Here is a 15249-nt window from a genome sequence, read left to right as displayed (position 1 = left end):
TATTAGTGTCAAGTCTGCGAGTACATTCGCTAGCGCATGCGCCTCTCATCTGTGGTGATCAGTAAACGGCTTGGAGCCCGCCTGTCCTCACCGTTTGTTGGTTTGCGTTGCACTCTTCTTTACAGCCTCGTAATTTGTCAAGGCATGTCTGGCATAATTTCCGTTACTCTGTGTGGAGCAGGGATCAAGCACTAATTGATTTCAACTTAATTAGTGCCCGTTGGCTGCTCCCGACTTGACCGAGGTACTATTTTGTTCTAACTTCCAGTGTTCCGCAACCCAAAGGCTTGTGAAGGGCAAAAACGTGCCCTGCAGGACAAACAGGATTGCAAAATTTTTTAAAGCTAGCTTTGGTTTGTTTTGTTAAGTCGCCTTTTCTCAGTTTCCACTCATGTTTTTTTCTTGTTTTTGCTCGTGGGCGCTGTTGTCAAAAGATGACAATTAACTTGTTTGAAATATGTGAGACCCATTGCATTGCAAATTGTTGTTTAAATAGACTGGACATAGTACCTGGAACTTTTCATGAGGACCGCTGAGACACCGTCTGACCGATTCAGGATTGGGGACTCATTGCCCCATGGACTGCATGCACTCAGCACTGGAACAGGTATGACCCTTCTCCGCACGGCATTGTGCCGTATACGGAGACTTGACTCCCCTCCCCCCCCCTGCGTTTGTGCTTCTATCGTGCCCTGCCTTGACCTCTGTTACACTTGACTCTTCTACGTGATTCGGATGCTAAGCACTACAGAGTCAGCGCAACGTATTAGTGCACCTTGGGGCGTTAGAACCAAAAGAGCTTTTGGATTCTTTCTCTATGAGTACCTATCTTATCGCAATCTTTTATCACAATCTAGTGGTTTAAACCTAGTGACCTTGTCTACTTTTTTTCTGAATATTATACTGATAATATGGTCTATGGAGCGGGGTATTTTGCCTATCAGTGTTTTCTTTTCTTGAGATGCTAGAGATTTCCCCTCAAACTCTGGTCTTGCCCCATGAATCCCCTCACTAGAGGTGGTTCACTTCCTCGTATTTTGATTTAGCATACTGCATGAATAAATCCGAGCTTAACTCTCCAATTCACAATACATTTTCTACTCTTTTCTTTTGATTCTTTGTAGGAAAGCAGCCTCTTTTTAGCTTGGTTACCTCCACTTTTTGCCTGTTTGTCAGTGTCCTTGACTGTGTTCACTGTGATCCTGCTAACCAGGATCCCAGTGGTTATGCTCTCTCCTTTTAAACTTGGTTGCTGGAACCCTTTTCACCTCACATTTAGCATACAGGTGTCCCCATGTAAGTCCCCAGTATATGATACCTAGGTACCCAGGGCATTGGGGTACCAGGGTATCTCTATGGGCTTCAGCAGTTATTCTGCCACCCATGGGGAGCCCATGCAAAGTGTTCTGCAGGCCTGCGATTGCAGCCTGCGTGAAAGGGTGCATGCACCCGTTTTCACTGCAGGTCACTACACCAGGTCACTGTAAGTCACCCCTATGGTAGGCCCTCTCAGCCCAAAAGGCAGAGTGCAAGTAGCTGTATGTGAGGGCACCCATGCACTGGCTGAGGTGCCCCCACAAACTCCAGCTCCATTTTCCTGGACTTCGTGAGTGTGGTGATGCCATTTTACACGTGTACTGGATATAGGTCACTACCTATGTCCATCTACATAATGGTAAATCCAAACCTAGGCATGTTGGTATCAAACATGTCGGCATCATACCCCAGTAGTGTTGCAAGTATTGGAAGCATGATTCCATGCACTCTGGGGTCTCCTTAGAGGACCCCCAGCATTGCTACCAGCAGTCTTACAGGGTTTTCCAGGCAGCCCAAGCTGCTGCCACCCCTCAGACACGTTTCTGCCCTCCTGCTGCTTGATCTGATCAAGCCCAGGAAGGCAGAACAAAGGATTTCCTTTGGAAGATGGAGGTAACACCCTTTCCCTTTGGAAATAGGTGTGATAAGTGCTTACCTGGCTAGATGACCAATTTAGGGTCACTTTGACTTCTGGCCTCCGGAACTACAACTGGACCCTCCAGGACCCAAGAATCTGCCTCCAAGAAGAAGAACTCTTCTGCAACATTGTTTCCAGGACTCCTGCCAGCAACTGCAACATTTCCACTGGCTGTGCATCCACTGAGGGTGGCGTGTCTTCAGTCTGCACTAGAAGAAAGAAGGAATCTCCATTGGAGTGAAGGAGTCCCTCCCCTGCATCTGCAGGCACCTTCTGCAATAACAACCGGCTGCTTGGATCTCCCATCATCTTGAGCTGCATGGATCCTGCATCACGGGTGGTGGTCCTGTGGTCATCTCTGCAAGCTGTCCAGCTTTGGTGGAGGTAAGCCCTTGCCTTCCCAAGCAGGACAGTATCACCGTGCACAGCTTCTCTTACAGCTGCCAAGAGTGTTTGCATCTCGTCCAAGGGATCTTCAGATGATGTGTAGCTTCAGTCCCCAGCACTCTTTCCTGAGGCGCACAGCCCTCTGCGTGGTTCTCCTGCGGCGTGGGATCCCTTTCTGTAGTGCTGTATGGGCTTGTTGTATAGCTATTTTAGCAATATTTTTATACACGTTATTTTAGCTAACTAGGCCTGCAGCTGCGCCCTTTTACCTAGATACATTTTTGTCAGTATAGTTCTATTTTTCTAGCAGTACGCTATTTTCATGGTGCTGTTTTATTATTACAATCACACTGTACTTTAGCCTAGGAAAACAGTACGCTCTTAGTAGAAACTTTGTACTCTCTGCAAGGCTACGGTCGGATAGGATTGCCGACAAACGTGGTATGCTGTGTCTCCCACATTCACAGAAAAACCACACACTCATGGGAACTATTTCTTAGAATGCTAACTGTTTTATTATAAAATATCCCTTTGTCCCAGACACGTTAGAGGGAGATCCACCCAGATGACCACGACTGAATGCCGATTGCTTATTGCTGATTGCGGAACGCTTTACTACAGCTCCCTGCTTAGACGGCCGACCCCTGATCCAGATGGGGACGGTGTCTTTCTAGACTTCAGGCCTTTCTCCAAGCATGAGGGATGATGTTCTCCCAGGTGGAATCCCAAAGGGCAGATTGGGCTTAGTATGCTGTACTCATACTTAGCGTAGGCAGGACGATTATAAATCCATCCCCCCTTTCTGACAGTATGGTAGGACGTTTTTGTGTTTTACACTTCTAGTCACATGCTTGCTTCTATTGTGTTTTATCATCCTAGTAATTGCTATCCAAGATGCAGTTACTTTAATAAATGCTTATTGAGCTATATTCTTCCTTTGTTGTCTTTGCCTGAGTGAGATTTTGGTAACTGAGAGAAAGGGATGAGATCTGATGTACCACGATTCCCTGAGGGTCTATCTTGCCATGTGCCCGGTTGCCACAATCATCTCGGTCTGCGATGAGGCAGTACTAGTTAGCCGGAAAACCCAGGATTAGGCCGCCAGGTGTCACCTGGTGTGGAATTATTCTTAGCACCCGCAATACAGGCGATCCTACCATCCAAATCCAGTAGCGTCATTCGTATAATGAGAACCTATGCAATAGGCTCCTTCTGCGACTTCTGTGTCCCCGTCCTGTGGGTGTGCTGCCTCTGCTCCTGTGGGGCCTCTGTGTCGCTGAGGGTCTCTTCTGATTCCCCCTCTTGGGTTGAGTCCTCCTGGGCCTTGCTGGTCCCCGGCAGCTCCACTTTTCCACTAACTGTGAATTTGCCTTTGCCAAGGCTTGTTGGTGGAATTCCTGCACAAACACCAGTCTGCAGTCCTCATTCCAGCGTGGGGTATCTTCTGCATCCACCAGGAGCTCTTCTCCAGCTCCAGCTCCAGGACTGCAGTGCTGACCTGATCTTCATCACCGTCGACCAACTCCTGCAAGTACAGCTGGGTGGGTAGCTACTCCTTCTGGACTCCACTGTGACTCTTGGACTTGGTACCCTCTCTCCACAGGTCTTCCTCTCCAGGAATCCACCGCTGGTTTCTTGCAGTCTTGTCTGGGTGTCTTCTTTATTTCATTTTCGTCCTTTTGGGTGGTTTGGGGATATTCCAGTGATTTACTCCTGCTTTCCTGCTCGCTTGGAGGTATTGTGATACTTAGCTATGGTGTTTTAAGTACCCCCAGCTCCCCTCTACACATTCCACTTACCTTGGTGGGGGTCCTGTGTTCGCATTCAATTTTTTTAGCATATGGCTTTGGCTCCCCATAGGGTCAATTTTGCTCATTGCTATTTGCACTGTTTTCAAACATTTTCTATGCCTGTTGCTGGTTACTAGTGTATATATTTAGTGTATTACTTACCTCCTATTGGAGGGTTGCATCTCAGGTATTTTGTGGTATTGGGTGCCAAAAATAAAGTACCGTTATTTCTGTACAACTGAGTGTTTTCTTTCATGTGAGTAAGTGCTGTGTGACTACACTGGTACTGCATGAGCTTTGCATGTCTCCTATATAAGCCTTGGCTGCTCATCCACAGCTACCTCTAGAGAGCCCTGGCTTCTAGACACTGCCTACACTTCACTAACAGGGGATACCTGGACCTGGTATAAGGTGTAAGTACCTCAGGTACCCACTACACACCAGGCCAGCCTCCTACATTTGTGGGGATACCTGGACCTGGTATAAGGTGTAAGTACCTCAGGTACCCACTACACACCAGGCCAGCCTCCTAAATTTGTGGGGATACCTGGACCTGGTATAAGGTGTAAGTACCGTAGGTACCCACCACACACCAGGCCAGTTTCCTACATTTTTCAGTCGATGTTCGTGGCCGGTGGGATCCGTTTGCATCTCTTGTATCGGATGCTGTTGGGCCACTCTATCTAACTGTATATATTTTGGAATGGACTTCCTTTAAATTTTCATAACCGTACCTTGTTCATACATTTTTTTCTGTCTTTTATTACCGTGCCATTAGTACAAATCAATATGTGGCCAACTATCACCAATTATTCTTTGATCTACTGTATGGCACCTTATTGGGGGCTTTAAACCTATTTTGATCGTTACGTGGTCTCTAACATATTGACTGTATAATAACCTTATTTATTGGGAATATATTGATGACATGTCTGAAATATGCTTTACAACATATATACATTTATTTTGGCAAACCGGAAATGATGCTATATCACGTTCTTACCATCTTTCGATAATTCACCCCAATCCCATGGGGCTCTTTCTCATTTTTGTCTTCTCCTGACTTTTACTCATTTCTTTCCCCTCTTTATTATCTTTTTCTCCACATTGAACTGATTATTGTGTGTATACTTGTTGGTTTTGTATTGGTTTTGGTGCAATTAAGATTGTTGCCTTTGCTGTCTTCACACTCAGCTGGGCAACTGATGTACTCATAGCCTTGAAAAAGCCCTGGGCTTGCATGCCAGTGGGGGGTGAAGCGCGTGTTGGCTATTCTTGCACTATATATCGGGGATCCACAAGTCTGCACCTACACCTAAATAAAGCAGTATTAACTGCCTGTGTGTCAAATATGTAACTCGGATTGGGACTGTCCTAGGATTTCAACATTTTTAACAGTTCAACCCTGAACAATTTTTACAGTTTCTGATAAATGGGTAAGGGGTCACCCATTTTTCAGGACAAACTGTTTTTCAAAATAACCCCATTATAGGCCTCCCAACGGGGGACTGCCCCCTTGCATAGATTATGCCTGGTGCAGAAGTAATATGGAGCAAGGGTTTACAAAGTGCTGCAATGCGTGCATTGCCACTTTGTAAATATGGCGCTCTGTTTTTGCCAATCTAACGCCACATTGGCATAAATAAATGACACTAATGTCGTGCTAGTTGGCGCTAGGCCCTTCTTAAATTCGGGCCTTAGTTTACAAATTAAGTACCGGCTGAGACTTTGGGCCTGATTTAGAGTCTGACATATGAGATGCTCCATCACAAAAGTGATGGATATTCCGTCCGCCATATTACAATTTCAATAGTATATAACTGAATTGTAATACGGCGGACGGGATATCCGTCACATTAATAACAGAGTAACCCCATCCACCAAACTCTAAACCAGGCCTTCTGTTCTTCGTGTGCACTAAACTCACCTGTCGTTTTGGACTGAAATCTCACAACGAATGGCTCTCGCGCAAAAGCATCTTCATCCCCCTCCTGTGCATCTTCGTATTGGTAAATATCCTTCACCGTCACTACGTCATCTCTGTAAACAACACAGGAATCCGTAACAAAAAGCTGGTAACAGGAATGAGCACACAGGAGACTCAAAGAAATGAACAGTCATCCATGAACCACAAAGAGCAGACCAGACATACAGGAAACAAGAGAGTAATGAACAGGCCCCCAGGAGAAGCAAGGGAAACAGCAAACACTGGAAATGACACCGAAAGAGCTGCAAATATGAGTCAACAAGGGAATTAATAGACACAGTGGAAGCAAGGACTGAGAAAGGAGCAGGCACACAGCAGTTACAACACAGAAATGAGGAGGGAAAACCAACTGCACAGAACAAGGAAGTCATGCAGAAAAGAGATCATAAAATAAAAGGCTTATGCAAAGAGCACTTGCATCAAGAGGCAGACAAAAAACAACACAAACATGAATAAAGAGGAAAAAATCAACACAAATGAAGAATCAAAATGGTTACTGGCCAACACATGTTCAAGAACACTGACCTCTGCAGGCATACACAATTCACCAGGCAAGCAGGAAACATCAGGGAATGAGTGGCACACAGGAAACACCACATGATTAGCAGTAGCCATAATGCAAGACACAAATGAGCAGACAATAACCAGCACATATATCAGCAGACACACAGGAAACAACACTGAAACGAGCAGGCACATGCAAGGGTGTAGCCATAAAATGAAGACACCCTTCCCCACTCTCAACCACACCTCATGTGACACCGAGCAAGCAAAGACCTCAAACCCAACCCTTAGTAGAAGAGCTCCACTCATGCTCTCACCCCCTTCCATCTATCCGCCCGTGCGCTCACACATCCATCTGTTCATCCATCTGCCCTTTCCTTCAACTTTCAGTACACTTACCCATCCAGCTATACTTTCCTCCAGCCATCCATTCATCCTCTCACCCTTTACGTATGTGTCCATCCTTTCAACCATCAATGTAGCCATGTACTATGCATGCTTCAAGAGATCCACTCTTCCACTTTTCCTCCCTCCACCTTTCTGCATGACTGTCGATACCTTCACGTATTCCTGCTTTCACTTATCGAGCCTCTGACTCTGTCTATCCTGTACCCTGACATCCATTCATTCATCCATCCATTCATTCACTGCCCCTTCCTTTTGCCCTCCCCCCTCCCTTTCTCTCCTCTTCGCATCTTCTCATCTTTTTGCTTCCCATCTTTGCTTTTACGTTTTTTTCTTTCTCCCTCCCACTTGTACTCTCTCAGTTTCCTCTTTGTGCTTTTCCCCTTTTTATGTTCTGGCTTGACAACGCAACTGTCGCCAGACAATTGTGTGAGCATCGCTAGAGAGGGGCTTTGGCTCCGCCCACATATCTGGAGACAGAGGTACATGCTTTGATTAGACAGAAGTTGTGTACTTCCACAGAAAACATGCTTACCCTCCGTGCACCTGTGGTGATTTTGTTTATTTACCCAGCTGCCAAAGCTTGGACTTTAAGGGACACACACGGAATACTGTTAAAGTGTCATAGATAATTTATTTTGTTTTTCTCTGGCAGCAGCACAGATAGGATGATTTTGGATTGGATTTTTATGTTTATCTTGACAGCGCGGCTGTCACCTGACCTTTAAACCTACACCAATATTATTCTACAGATGCTCGCTTTAATATATATATATATATATATATATATATATATATATATATATATATATATATATATATATTCCAATGCTAATTACTTGTAATCAGTAGATTACCATATAACCTTCCTTTGAAGCCAGACCTACTGGCATTGCCAATGCTTGTTAATCATTTCTCTTTTTGAATCGCTAACTGTACACCATGGTCGGCTTTAGCACTAGTGGCACCTGTTGCGACAATCATTTTCGGGTGCCTAGAAGCCATTCCTTTTATAGTGCCTGTACATAGAGGTGCTCAACAATTCTTCTTACCGATAAACGAAGAGGTACTGCTCCTTGTAGTCTCCACGCCCCAGAGGCCTGCTTAGGACGTACTTGTAAGGGCATCCCTTGGTACAACTGGTCAGGAATAAAGAGATGGGTTACAGGGAGAGGGAGGACATGTGCATGATACCAGCCACATCACTGAATGACACACAAGTCTATTCTAACTGTGCCAGCTACCATCCAAAGGTATTCATCAATAATATTGAGGTGTTGATAGCGTCCCGGTAAAATACCAGGACATCGACTACCACAATATTCTCATGGTAAGAGTATACAGGTAAAACGAATGTTCTATTTTTAACTCCACATCGATGTATCTTGAATATATATATATGTGATAATATATATATTCACTTAAAAAAACAAAGATTATAAAGACGTTGTAGTTAGGTTCTGAATTTACTTGCACTAAACCAGAGAAATTCAGCAGTTATCGTTAGTTATTTCAAGTTGTCGTAAGGACTCTCTATCTCTACGAGACCGCTGAATTAGGGTCAGCAGCACCTCTGATTGTAGGAGACTGAGTCACTCTTACAACAGTTGGCAACTGTCGGCCCAACCCTTCCGGCTTTCTAGCAGCACCTCACCAAATCCCAAATAGTAAAGGCGATTTCTGGCAGCCTAGCGCATGGACTCTGGAATTCTCGCAGGGAGACTTGTGGTGTAAGAAGTCTTACCCTTTTCTCTCGTTAGCGATAAGTCTCTTACACACACACAGGCAAGAAAGAAGATGCAGGACAGTTTCCAATACGTTTATTGACAAGACTGCAATCTACGGTACAATACATGAGCTGCAATGATTAGGATAATGATAAGAGACAACATCAGGATTGTGAGAATAAACTATGTCAACATGAACAATCCCAACATTTTGCAATAAACATGAATATACAAATTCCTCTCTAAAGTGTATTGTCTACCCTAAAGAGAAGCACCCCAAACCCCATTACCTTAGAACCCATCTCCAAATCAGACAGTGTAGAGGCACAAAGGCTGAGGTCTAATGCAAAGTGAGGTGCAGTATAAATGGAATATCCTGGGTGGAACCCCCTTCAATGACCTTGGTCTCACAGAGCGTTCTTATAAGGCACATGTTATTGTCCATGACGTGGGTATGTACCTAAGTGTTACGATTATATATGCAGGTTTGGCTCAGCAATATCATAACACAAATGTCTGACATGTTTGCATTTTGTTCTTGTCTAGTGTGAAGCAAAGGAACACGATGACAATCCAATATATACATTACTGATAATGTCGCTTTCATGGAATGGCAACTGATTATAAAATAAAAACATTTCTTATAAAATGCAAGAACTGCAAGTGCAGAGCATGTTTATCTAGATAAAGGGACACAGGCCTGCAGGCCGAAGCTAAACTAAACTCCTTTGCCAAAGCCATTAAAGTGGATCCACAAAAAAGTTATTATAACTCACGGCTTAAGGTAACTATAATTTGCACCCCCGCCATGCATATTTTTTTCTTCAATAATTGAACTTCTAATGTTTATTGATATTTTTATTGATGTTATAAAAGTTGCCATGAGTTTTGTAATATCTTGGGTAATTAGGAATGCATGGTGAGGGCGCAAGATATAGTTAATTGAAATAATTCCTATACCTATTCCTATAACTCTAACTATAACAACTGAATTTCTATTGTTTTGTACGAGTAAATTCAGAACCTAACTATAACGTCCCAGTAACCTTCAGATTTTTACGTGAATTTTTAAGGTTTTTAAAATTATATTCCCTAACTATAACGACCCTGTAACTTTTGTATTTTTCAGTGAATTTCTATGTTTTTTTAACGTAAAGTAGTTTTCATTACTATACGTTAATCCAACCATTGCCGCGCTTGGCCAAAGGCTGTGCGCGCCAGGGGTTGGCCGCAGTGCTAGGAATCCCCCAATACCCACCCGACCCTGCACCCCGCACGACCTTTGGTCATGCGCAGAGGGATTTGGCCGCAGAGCTTGTCTCTCTGGGTGTGAGAATAGGTGTGAGAGGGTGTCTCAGTGTACGAGAGGGTCTGTCTGGGTGTGAGAGAGTCTATGTGGGTATCAGAGTGGGTGTGAGAGTGTCTGATTGTGCTCCAATAGATGAAAGATGCATTTTCCTCCACAAAGGGTTTCAGATTGTTTTTCAATATGGAATTGCGGAGTAAACGCACCTGCTTTGCCTTTGTCAAGCCCTGGAGTTAGGATCATTTGTCCTTTCCAGAAGTGGATCTTCAGTTGGGGCACCTACTATGTTTATATGTGTAAGTGCTTCCTGCTTCGGCGTAATTTCTCTGGAATGAGCATCTTGGCCAGAACTGATGCTCACCTGCTCATTTATCTATCAAGAGCCCAGTTTGCATGAAATGTCTATGCAACTGGAGCACTTTCTACTGTTATTAAGGGCTACCTCGTTGGGTAAATGTCCAGTGTGGGGAAGTGGGACGAGTACCCCCCCCTCCACCATGGGCTGATTTCAGCCACAGGTACCCCATCCCCTGGGGCCCACTACAATTCCATGGGGGGGTGCACCGCCCCCTTCCCCTGAAAAATCTTCACCGCAAAGCCCCCTCCCTGGGGCCTGGCCTTAATATTTTTATTAAGGGAGACCATGCTTGTTTTTTATTTTAATTTTTGCTGCAGATTTGTGACCCCATTGCAAATTCTCTGCACATTTTTTGGAAGTGCCTTTTTTCGCCCTGACCATGCACAGTTATCTGATCAGTTGATCAGTAATTTTACTGCAGATGTTACAGTGACATTATCAATGATGTTATCAAAGATATCATGAGTGCTGTAACTTGTGGGGTAATTACCAGTGCATGGTGAGGGCTCACATTAAAGCTACCATAGGGCACGAGGTATAGTTACTTTAGATAACTATAACTATAACAGATGAATTTCTATAGTTTGGTACTTTTAAAATGTGAGCCTAACTATAACGTCCCTGTAACCTTTGTTTTTTCCAGTGAATATCTATGGTTTATTTAACGTAAAGTAATTTTCATTACTATAAATTAATCCAACCACCGCCATGCATGGCCAAGGCCTGTGCGCAGTAGCGGTTGGACACAGGGCCTGGCCTGCAGCCAACCACCCTAACCACCCAACCCCACACTGCAAGTGGCTCTTTGGGAGTTGGCTGCGGCCTGTCTGCCTGGTGTGTGAGAATAAGTGTGAGAGGGTGTGTCTGGGGGTGGGAGTGCCTGTGAGAGTGTCTGTCTGGGTGTGAGAGTGGGTGCAACAGTGTCTTAGTGGGTGTGTCAGTTTCCGTGTGGGTCTGTGAGTGGGTGCGTGAGGTTTTCAATAGGTCTGTGAGTGGGTGTGTGAGAGTCTGAGTGGGCGTGTGTGTCTGAGTGGGTCTGTAAATGGGTGCGTGAGGTCTGAGTAGGCTGTGAGTGGGTGCACAAGGGTCCGAGTGGGTCTGCGAGTGGGTGCGTGAGTGTCTGCATGCATCTGTGAGTGGGTGCGTAAGGGTCTGAGTAGGCTGTGAGTGGGTGCACAAGGGTCCGAGTGGGTCTGCGAGTGGGTGCGTGAGTGTCTGCATGCATCTGTGAGTGGGTGCGTGAGGTCTGAGTAGGCTGTGAGTGGGTGCACAAGGGTCCAAGTGGGTCTGCGAGTGGGTGCGTGAGTGTCTGCATGCATCTGTGAGTGGGTGCGTGAGGTCTGAGTAGGCTGTGAGTGGGTGCACAAGGGTCCAAGTGGGTCTGCGAGTGGGTGCGTGAGTGTCTGCATGCATCTGTGAGTGGGTGCGTAAGGGTCTGAGTAGGCTGTGAGTGGGTGCACAAGGGTCCGAGTGGGTCTGCGAGTGGGTGCGTGAGTGTCTGCATGCATCTGTGAGTGGGTGCGTGAGGTCTGAGTAGGCTGTGAGTGGGTGCACAAGGGTCCAAGTGGGTCTGCGAGTGGGTGCGTGAGTGTCTGCATGCATCTGTGAGTGGGTGCGTAAGGGTCTGAGTAGGGTGTGAGTGGGTGCACAAGGGTCCGAGTGGGTCTGCGAGTGGGTGCGTGAGTGTCTGCATGCATCTGTGAGTGGGTGCGTGAGGTCTGAGTAGGCTGTGAGTGGGTGCACAAGGGTCCAAGTGGGTCTGCGAGTGGGTGCGTGAGTGTCTGCATGCATCTGTGAGTGGGTGCGTGAGGTCTGAGTAGGCTGTGAGGGGGTGCACAAGGGTCCAAGTGGGTCTGCGAGTGGGTGCGTGAGTGTCTGCATGCATCTGTGAGTGGGTGCGTAAGGGTCTGAGTAGGCTGTGAGTGGGTGCACAAGGGTCCGAGTGGGTCTGCGAGTGGGTGCGTGAGTGTCTGCATGCATCTGTGAGTGGGTGCGTGAGGTCTGAGTAGGCTGTGAGTGGGTGCACAAGGGTCCGAGTGGGTCTGCGAGTGGGTGCGTGAGTGTCTGCATGCATCTGTGAGTGGGTGCGTGAGGTTTTCAATAGGTCTGTGAGTGGGTGTGTGAGAGTCTGAGTGGGCGTGTGTGTCTGAGTAGGTCTGTAAATGGGTGCGTGAGGTCTGAGTAGGCTGTGAGTGGGTGCACAAGGGTCCGAGTGGGTCTGCGAGTGGGTGCGTGAGTGTCTGCATGCATCTGTGAGTGGGTGCGTGAGGTCTGAGTAGGCTGTGAGTGGGTGCACAAGGGTCCAAGTGGGTCTGCGAGTGGGTGCGTGAGTGTCTGCATGCATCTGTGAGTGGGTGCGTAAGGGTCTGAGTAGGCTGTGAGTGGGTGCACAAGGGTCCGAGTGGGTCTGCGAGTGGGTGCGTGAGGTTTTCAATAGGTCTGTGAGTGGGTGCGTGAGGTTTTCAATAGGTCTGTGAGTGGGTGTGTGAGAGTCTGAGTGGGCGTGTGTGTCTGAGTAGGTCTGTAAATGGGTGCGTAAGGGTCTGAGTAGGCTGTGAGTGGGTGCACAAGGGTCCGAGTGGGTCTGCGAGTGGGTGCGTGAGTGTCTGCATGCATCTGCGAGTGGGTGCGTAAGGGTCTGAGTAGGTGTGTGCGTGGATGAAAGAGACTGAAAAAGAGAAATTGAGAGCGAGAGATGGAGAGTTTTTTAGGCTTTGGTGAATGATACACTTAGAATAAGATATTTCTGGACACATTGAAAAGAAACATTTATTTGTCAATTAAAGAGTGAGATCACCTTTTATTATGAACATTAAACTTTTGAAGTTGAAAACAAATTAAAGTACAAAAAATGACCAACGACACACCTTGACTAGAACCCTCAACTTTCAGTGCAGGGGTCTGTGACCTTAAACATTACACCACAGGTGACTCCTTAACCTGCTCTTTCCAGTCATACCTGTGACAGTCAACCCACATATGTGATTTGAAAAAAATGTGAATGCTCCATCACTAGGAAGGTTTAACAGTCAAAACCCTAGAAAGTAAACAAACACTGCCAAGCAATTCTAGGATTTGAACCTTCAGCCTCCTGAGTGCAGCACAAGACCGTGGCCATTAGGCCAGAAGTGACTCTGTTCTGCTCTGCATCCCAACATAACTATAACATTCATACCAACCATCTTCCCAGTCTAATACTTTTAAGTCATTGGATAGAGAGACCATTGCAATGACATTCTCTCTATCTCTCTCTTCCATCTGTGGCTCCTCGAGTGGGGCCCTGCTATTTGCCCCAGGGAGGTGGCAGTCCCCAGGGCTGCGGGGGCGGGGCCATGCGGCCCCCTCATATTGAATCTGATTTAAGTTCTGGGGAAGTGGTAGTCCCCAGGGCTGCAAGGTGGGTGTGTGCCCCCCTGCCTTGAATGTGAATGAAGCCCCGGGTAGGTGGTGTTCTCAGGGCTGCAGGGGGAGGCCCACTCAGCGCACCTGAAGTGGAGTCTCACATCGTCTGAGCAGCGGGCAGGAAACTGTGCTTTGCGGGAAGGAGTGCTGGGCGCCGGGGCAATACTGAGCCTGAAGATCCCTTGCAGGGGGAACAAACAAGGCTTCGTAGATGCAAGATTCCTGGTGCACAGGGGTACTGTCCTGCAAGGAAAGGCTAGGGCTTACCATCTCCCAAGTTGGACAGCTGGCAAAGAGGACCAAAGGGACCACTCCACACCACCATCTGTGATGCAGGATCCACGCAGCTCTGGAGGAAAGAAGATCCACTCAGCCGGCCGTTGTTGCCTGTAGATGCAGGGGAGTGACACTTTCACTCCAAGGGAGATTCTTTCTTTCTTCTTGAGCAGGCTGAAGGCTCACCGCCGTCAGGGGATGCACAGCTGGGGAAATGTTGCAGTTGCTGGAAGAAGCCCAAGAAACAATGTTGCAGAGCAGAGTCTTCGCTGAAGTTGCAGAATGTCTGTTCCTGGAGGGGTCCAGTTGCAGTCCCGGTGGCCAGAAGATGAAGTAAACGATGCAGATTAGTCCTGCTGGAATCTTGCATGTGGAATCTGAGGACCCACCCAAGAGGCAGACCCTAAATAGACCAGGAAGGGGGATTGGTCACCTAGAAGGGTGACCACCTATCAGGAGGGGGCTGTGACGTCACCTGTCTGACCTGGCCACTCAGATGCTCCCAGGGGATTCAAGATGGCAGGATCAAGTGGCCACCTGGAGGAGTGCTGGGCGCCACCCTTGCAGTGGTGATGGACAGGGGAGTGGTCACTCCCCTTTCCTTTGTCCAGTTTCACGTCAGAGCAGGGACTGGGGGTCCCTGGACTGGTGCAACCGGTTTATGCCTGGAGGGCACCAAATGTGCCCTTCAAAGCATACCAGTGGCATGGGGAAGCCACGCCTCCCAAGCCATGTAACACCTATTTCCAAGGGAGAGGGTGTTACCTCCCTCTCCCACAGGAAATCCTTGGTTCTGCCTTCCTCTGCCCGGAAAACCCTAGAAGACTGGTAGGAGCAAAGCTGGGGTTCCTCTAAGGAGCCCCCAGTGTGCATGGAATCATACAACTAATACTGGCAACAGTATTGGGGTATGATTCCAACATGTCTGATACCAAACATGCCTAGGTTTGGAGTTACCATTATGTAGCTGGACATAGGTAGTGACCTATGCATAGTACACTGGTAAAATGGCTTCCCTGCACTTACAAAATCCAGTGTAATGGAGCTGAAGTTCGTAGGGACACTTTTGCTCATGCAGGGGTGCCCTCACACACAGGTACCTGTGCCCTGCCCTCTGGGCTAGGAGGGTTGACCACAGGGGTGACTTACAGTG

General features: G+C 47.0%; 1 protein-coding gene across 1 annotated transcript in view; it reads right to left on the bottom strand.

The window, feature by feature from the left end:
• The window catches only part of LOC138258839 (deoxyribonuclease gamma-like), a 114408-nt gene that overhangs the window by 29859 nt on the left and 69300 nt on the right, over positions 1-15249 (bottom strand). The window contains exons 4-5 of the mRNA XM_069206115.1: positions 8080-8166; positions 6059-6171 (exon numbers count right to left, since the gene is read on the bottom strand). Of these exons, the coding sequence (XP_069062216.1) occupies positions 6059-6171; positions 8080-8166 (200 nt within the window). The remainder of the gene's footprint in view (positions 1-6058; positions 6172-8079; positions 8167-15249) is intronic.

This window comes from Pleurodeles waltl, chromosome 9 (genome assembly GCF_031143425.1).
Source record: "Pleurodeles waltl isolate 20211129_DDA chromosome 9, aPleWal1.hap1.20221129, whole genome shotgun sequence".
In the NCBI taxonomy this organism is placed as follows: Eukaryota; Metazoa; Chordata; class Amphibia; order Caudata; family Salamandridae; genus Pleurodeles; species Pleurodeles waltl.
The sequence above is the reverse complement of the archived record's forward strand: the minus strand, read 5'-3'. Positions and strand labels throughout refer to the sequence as shown.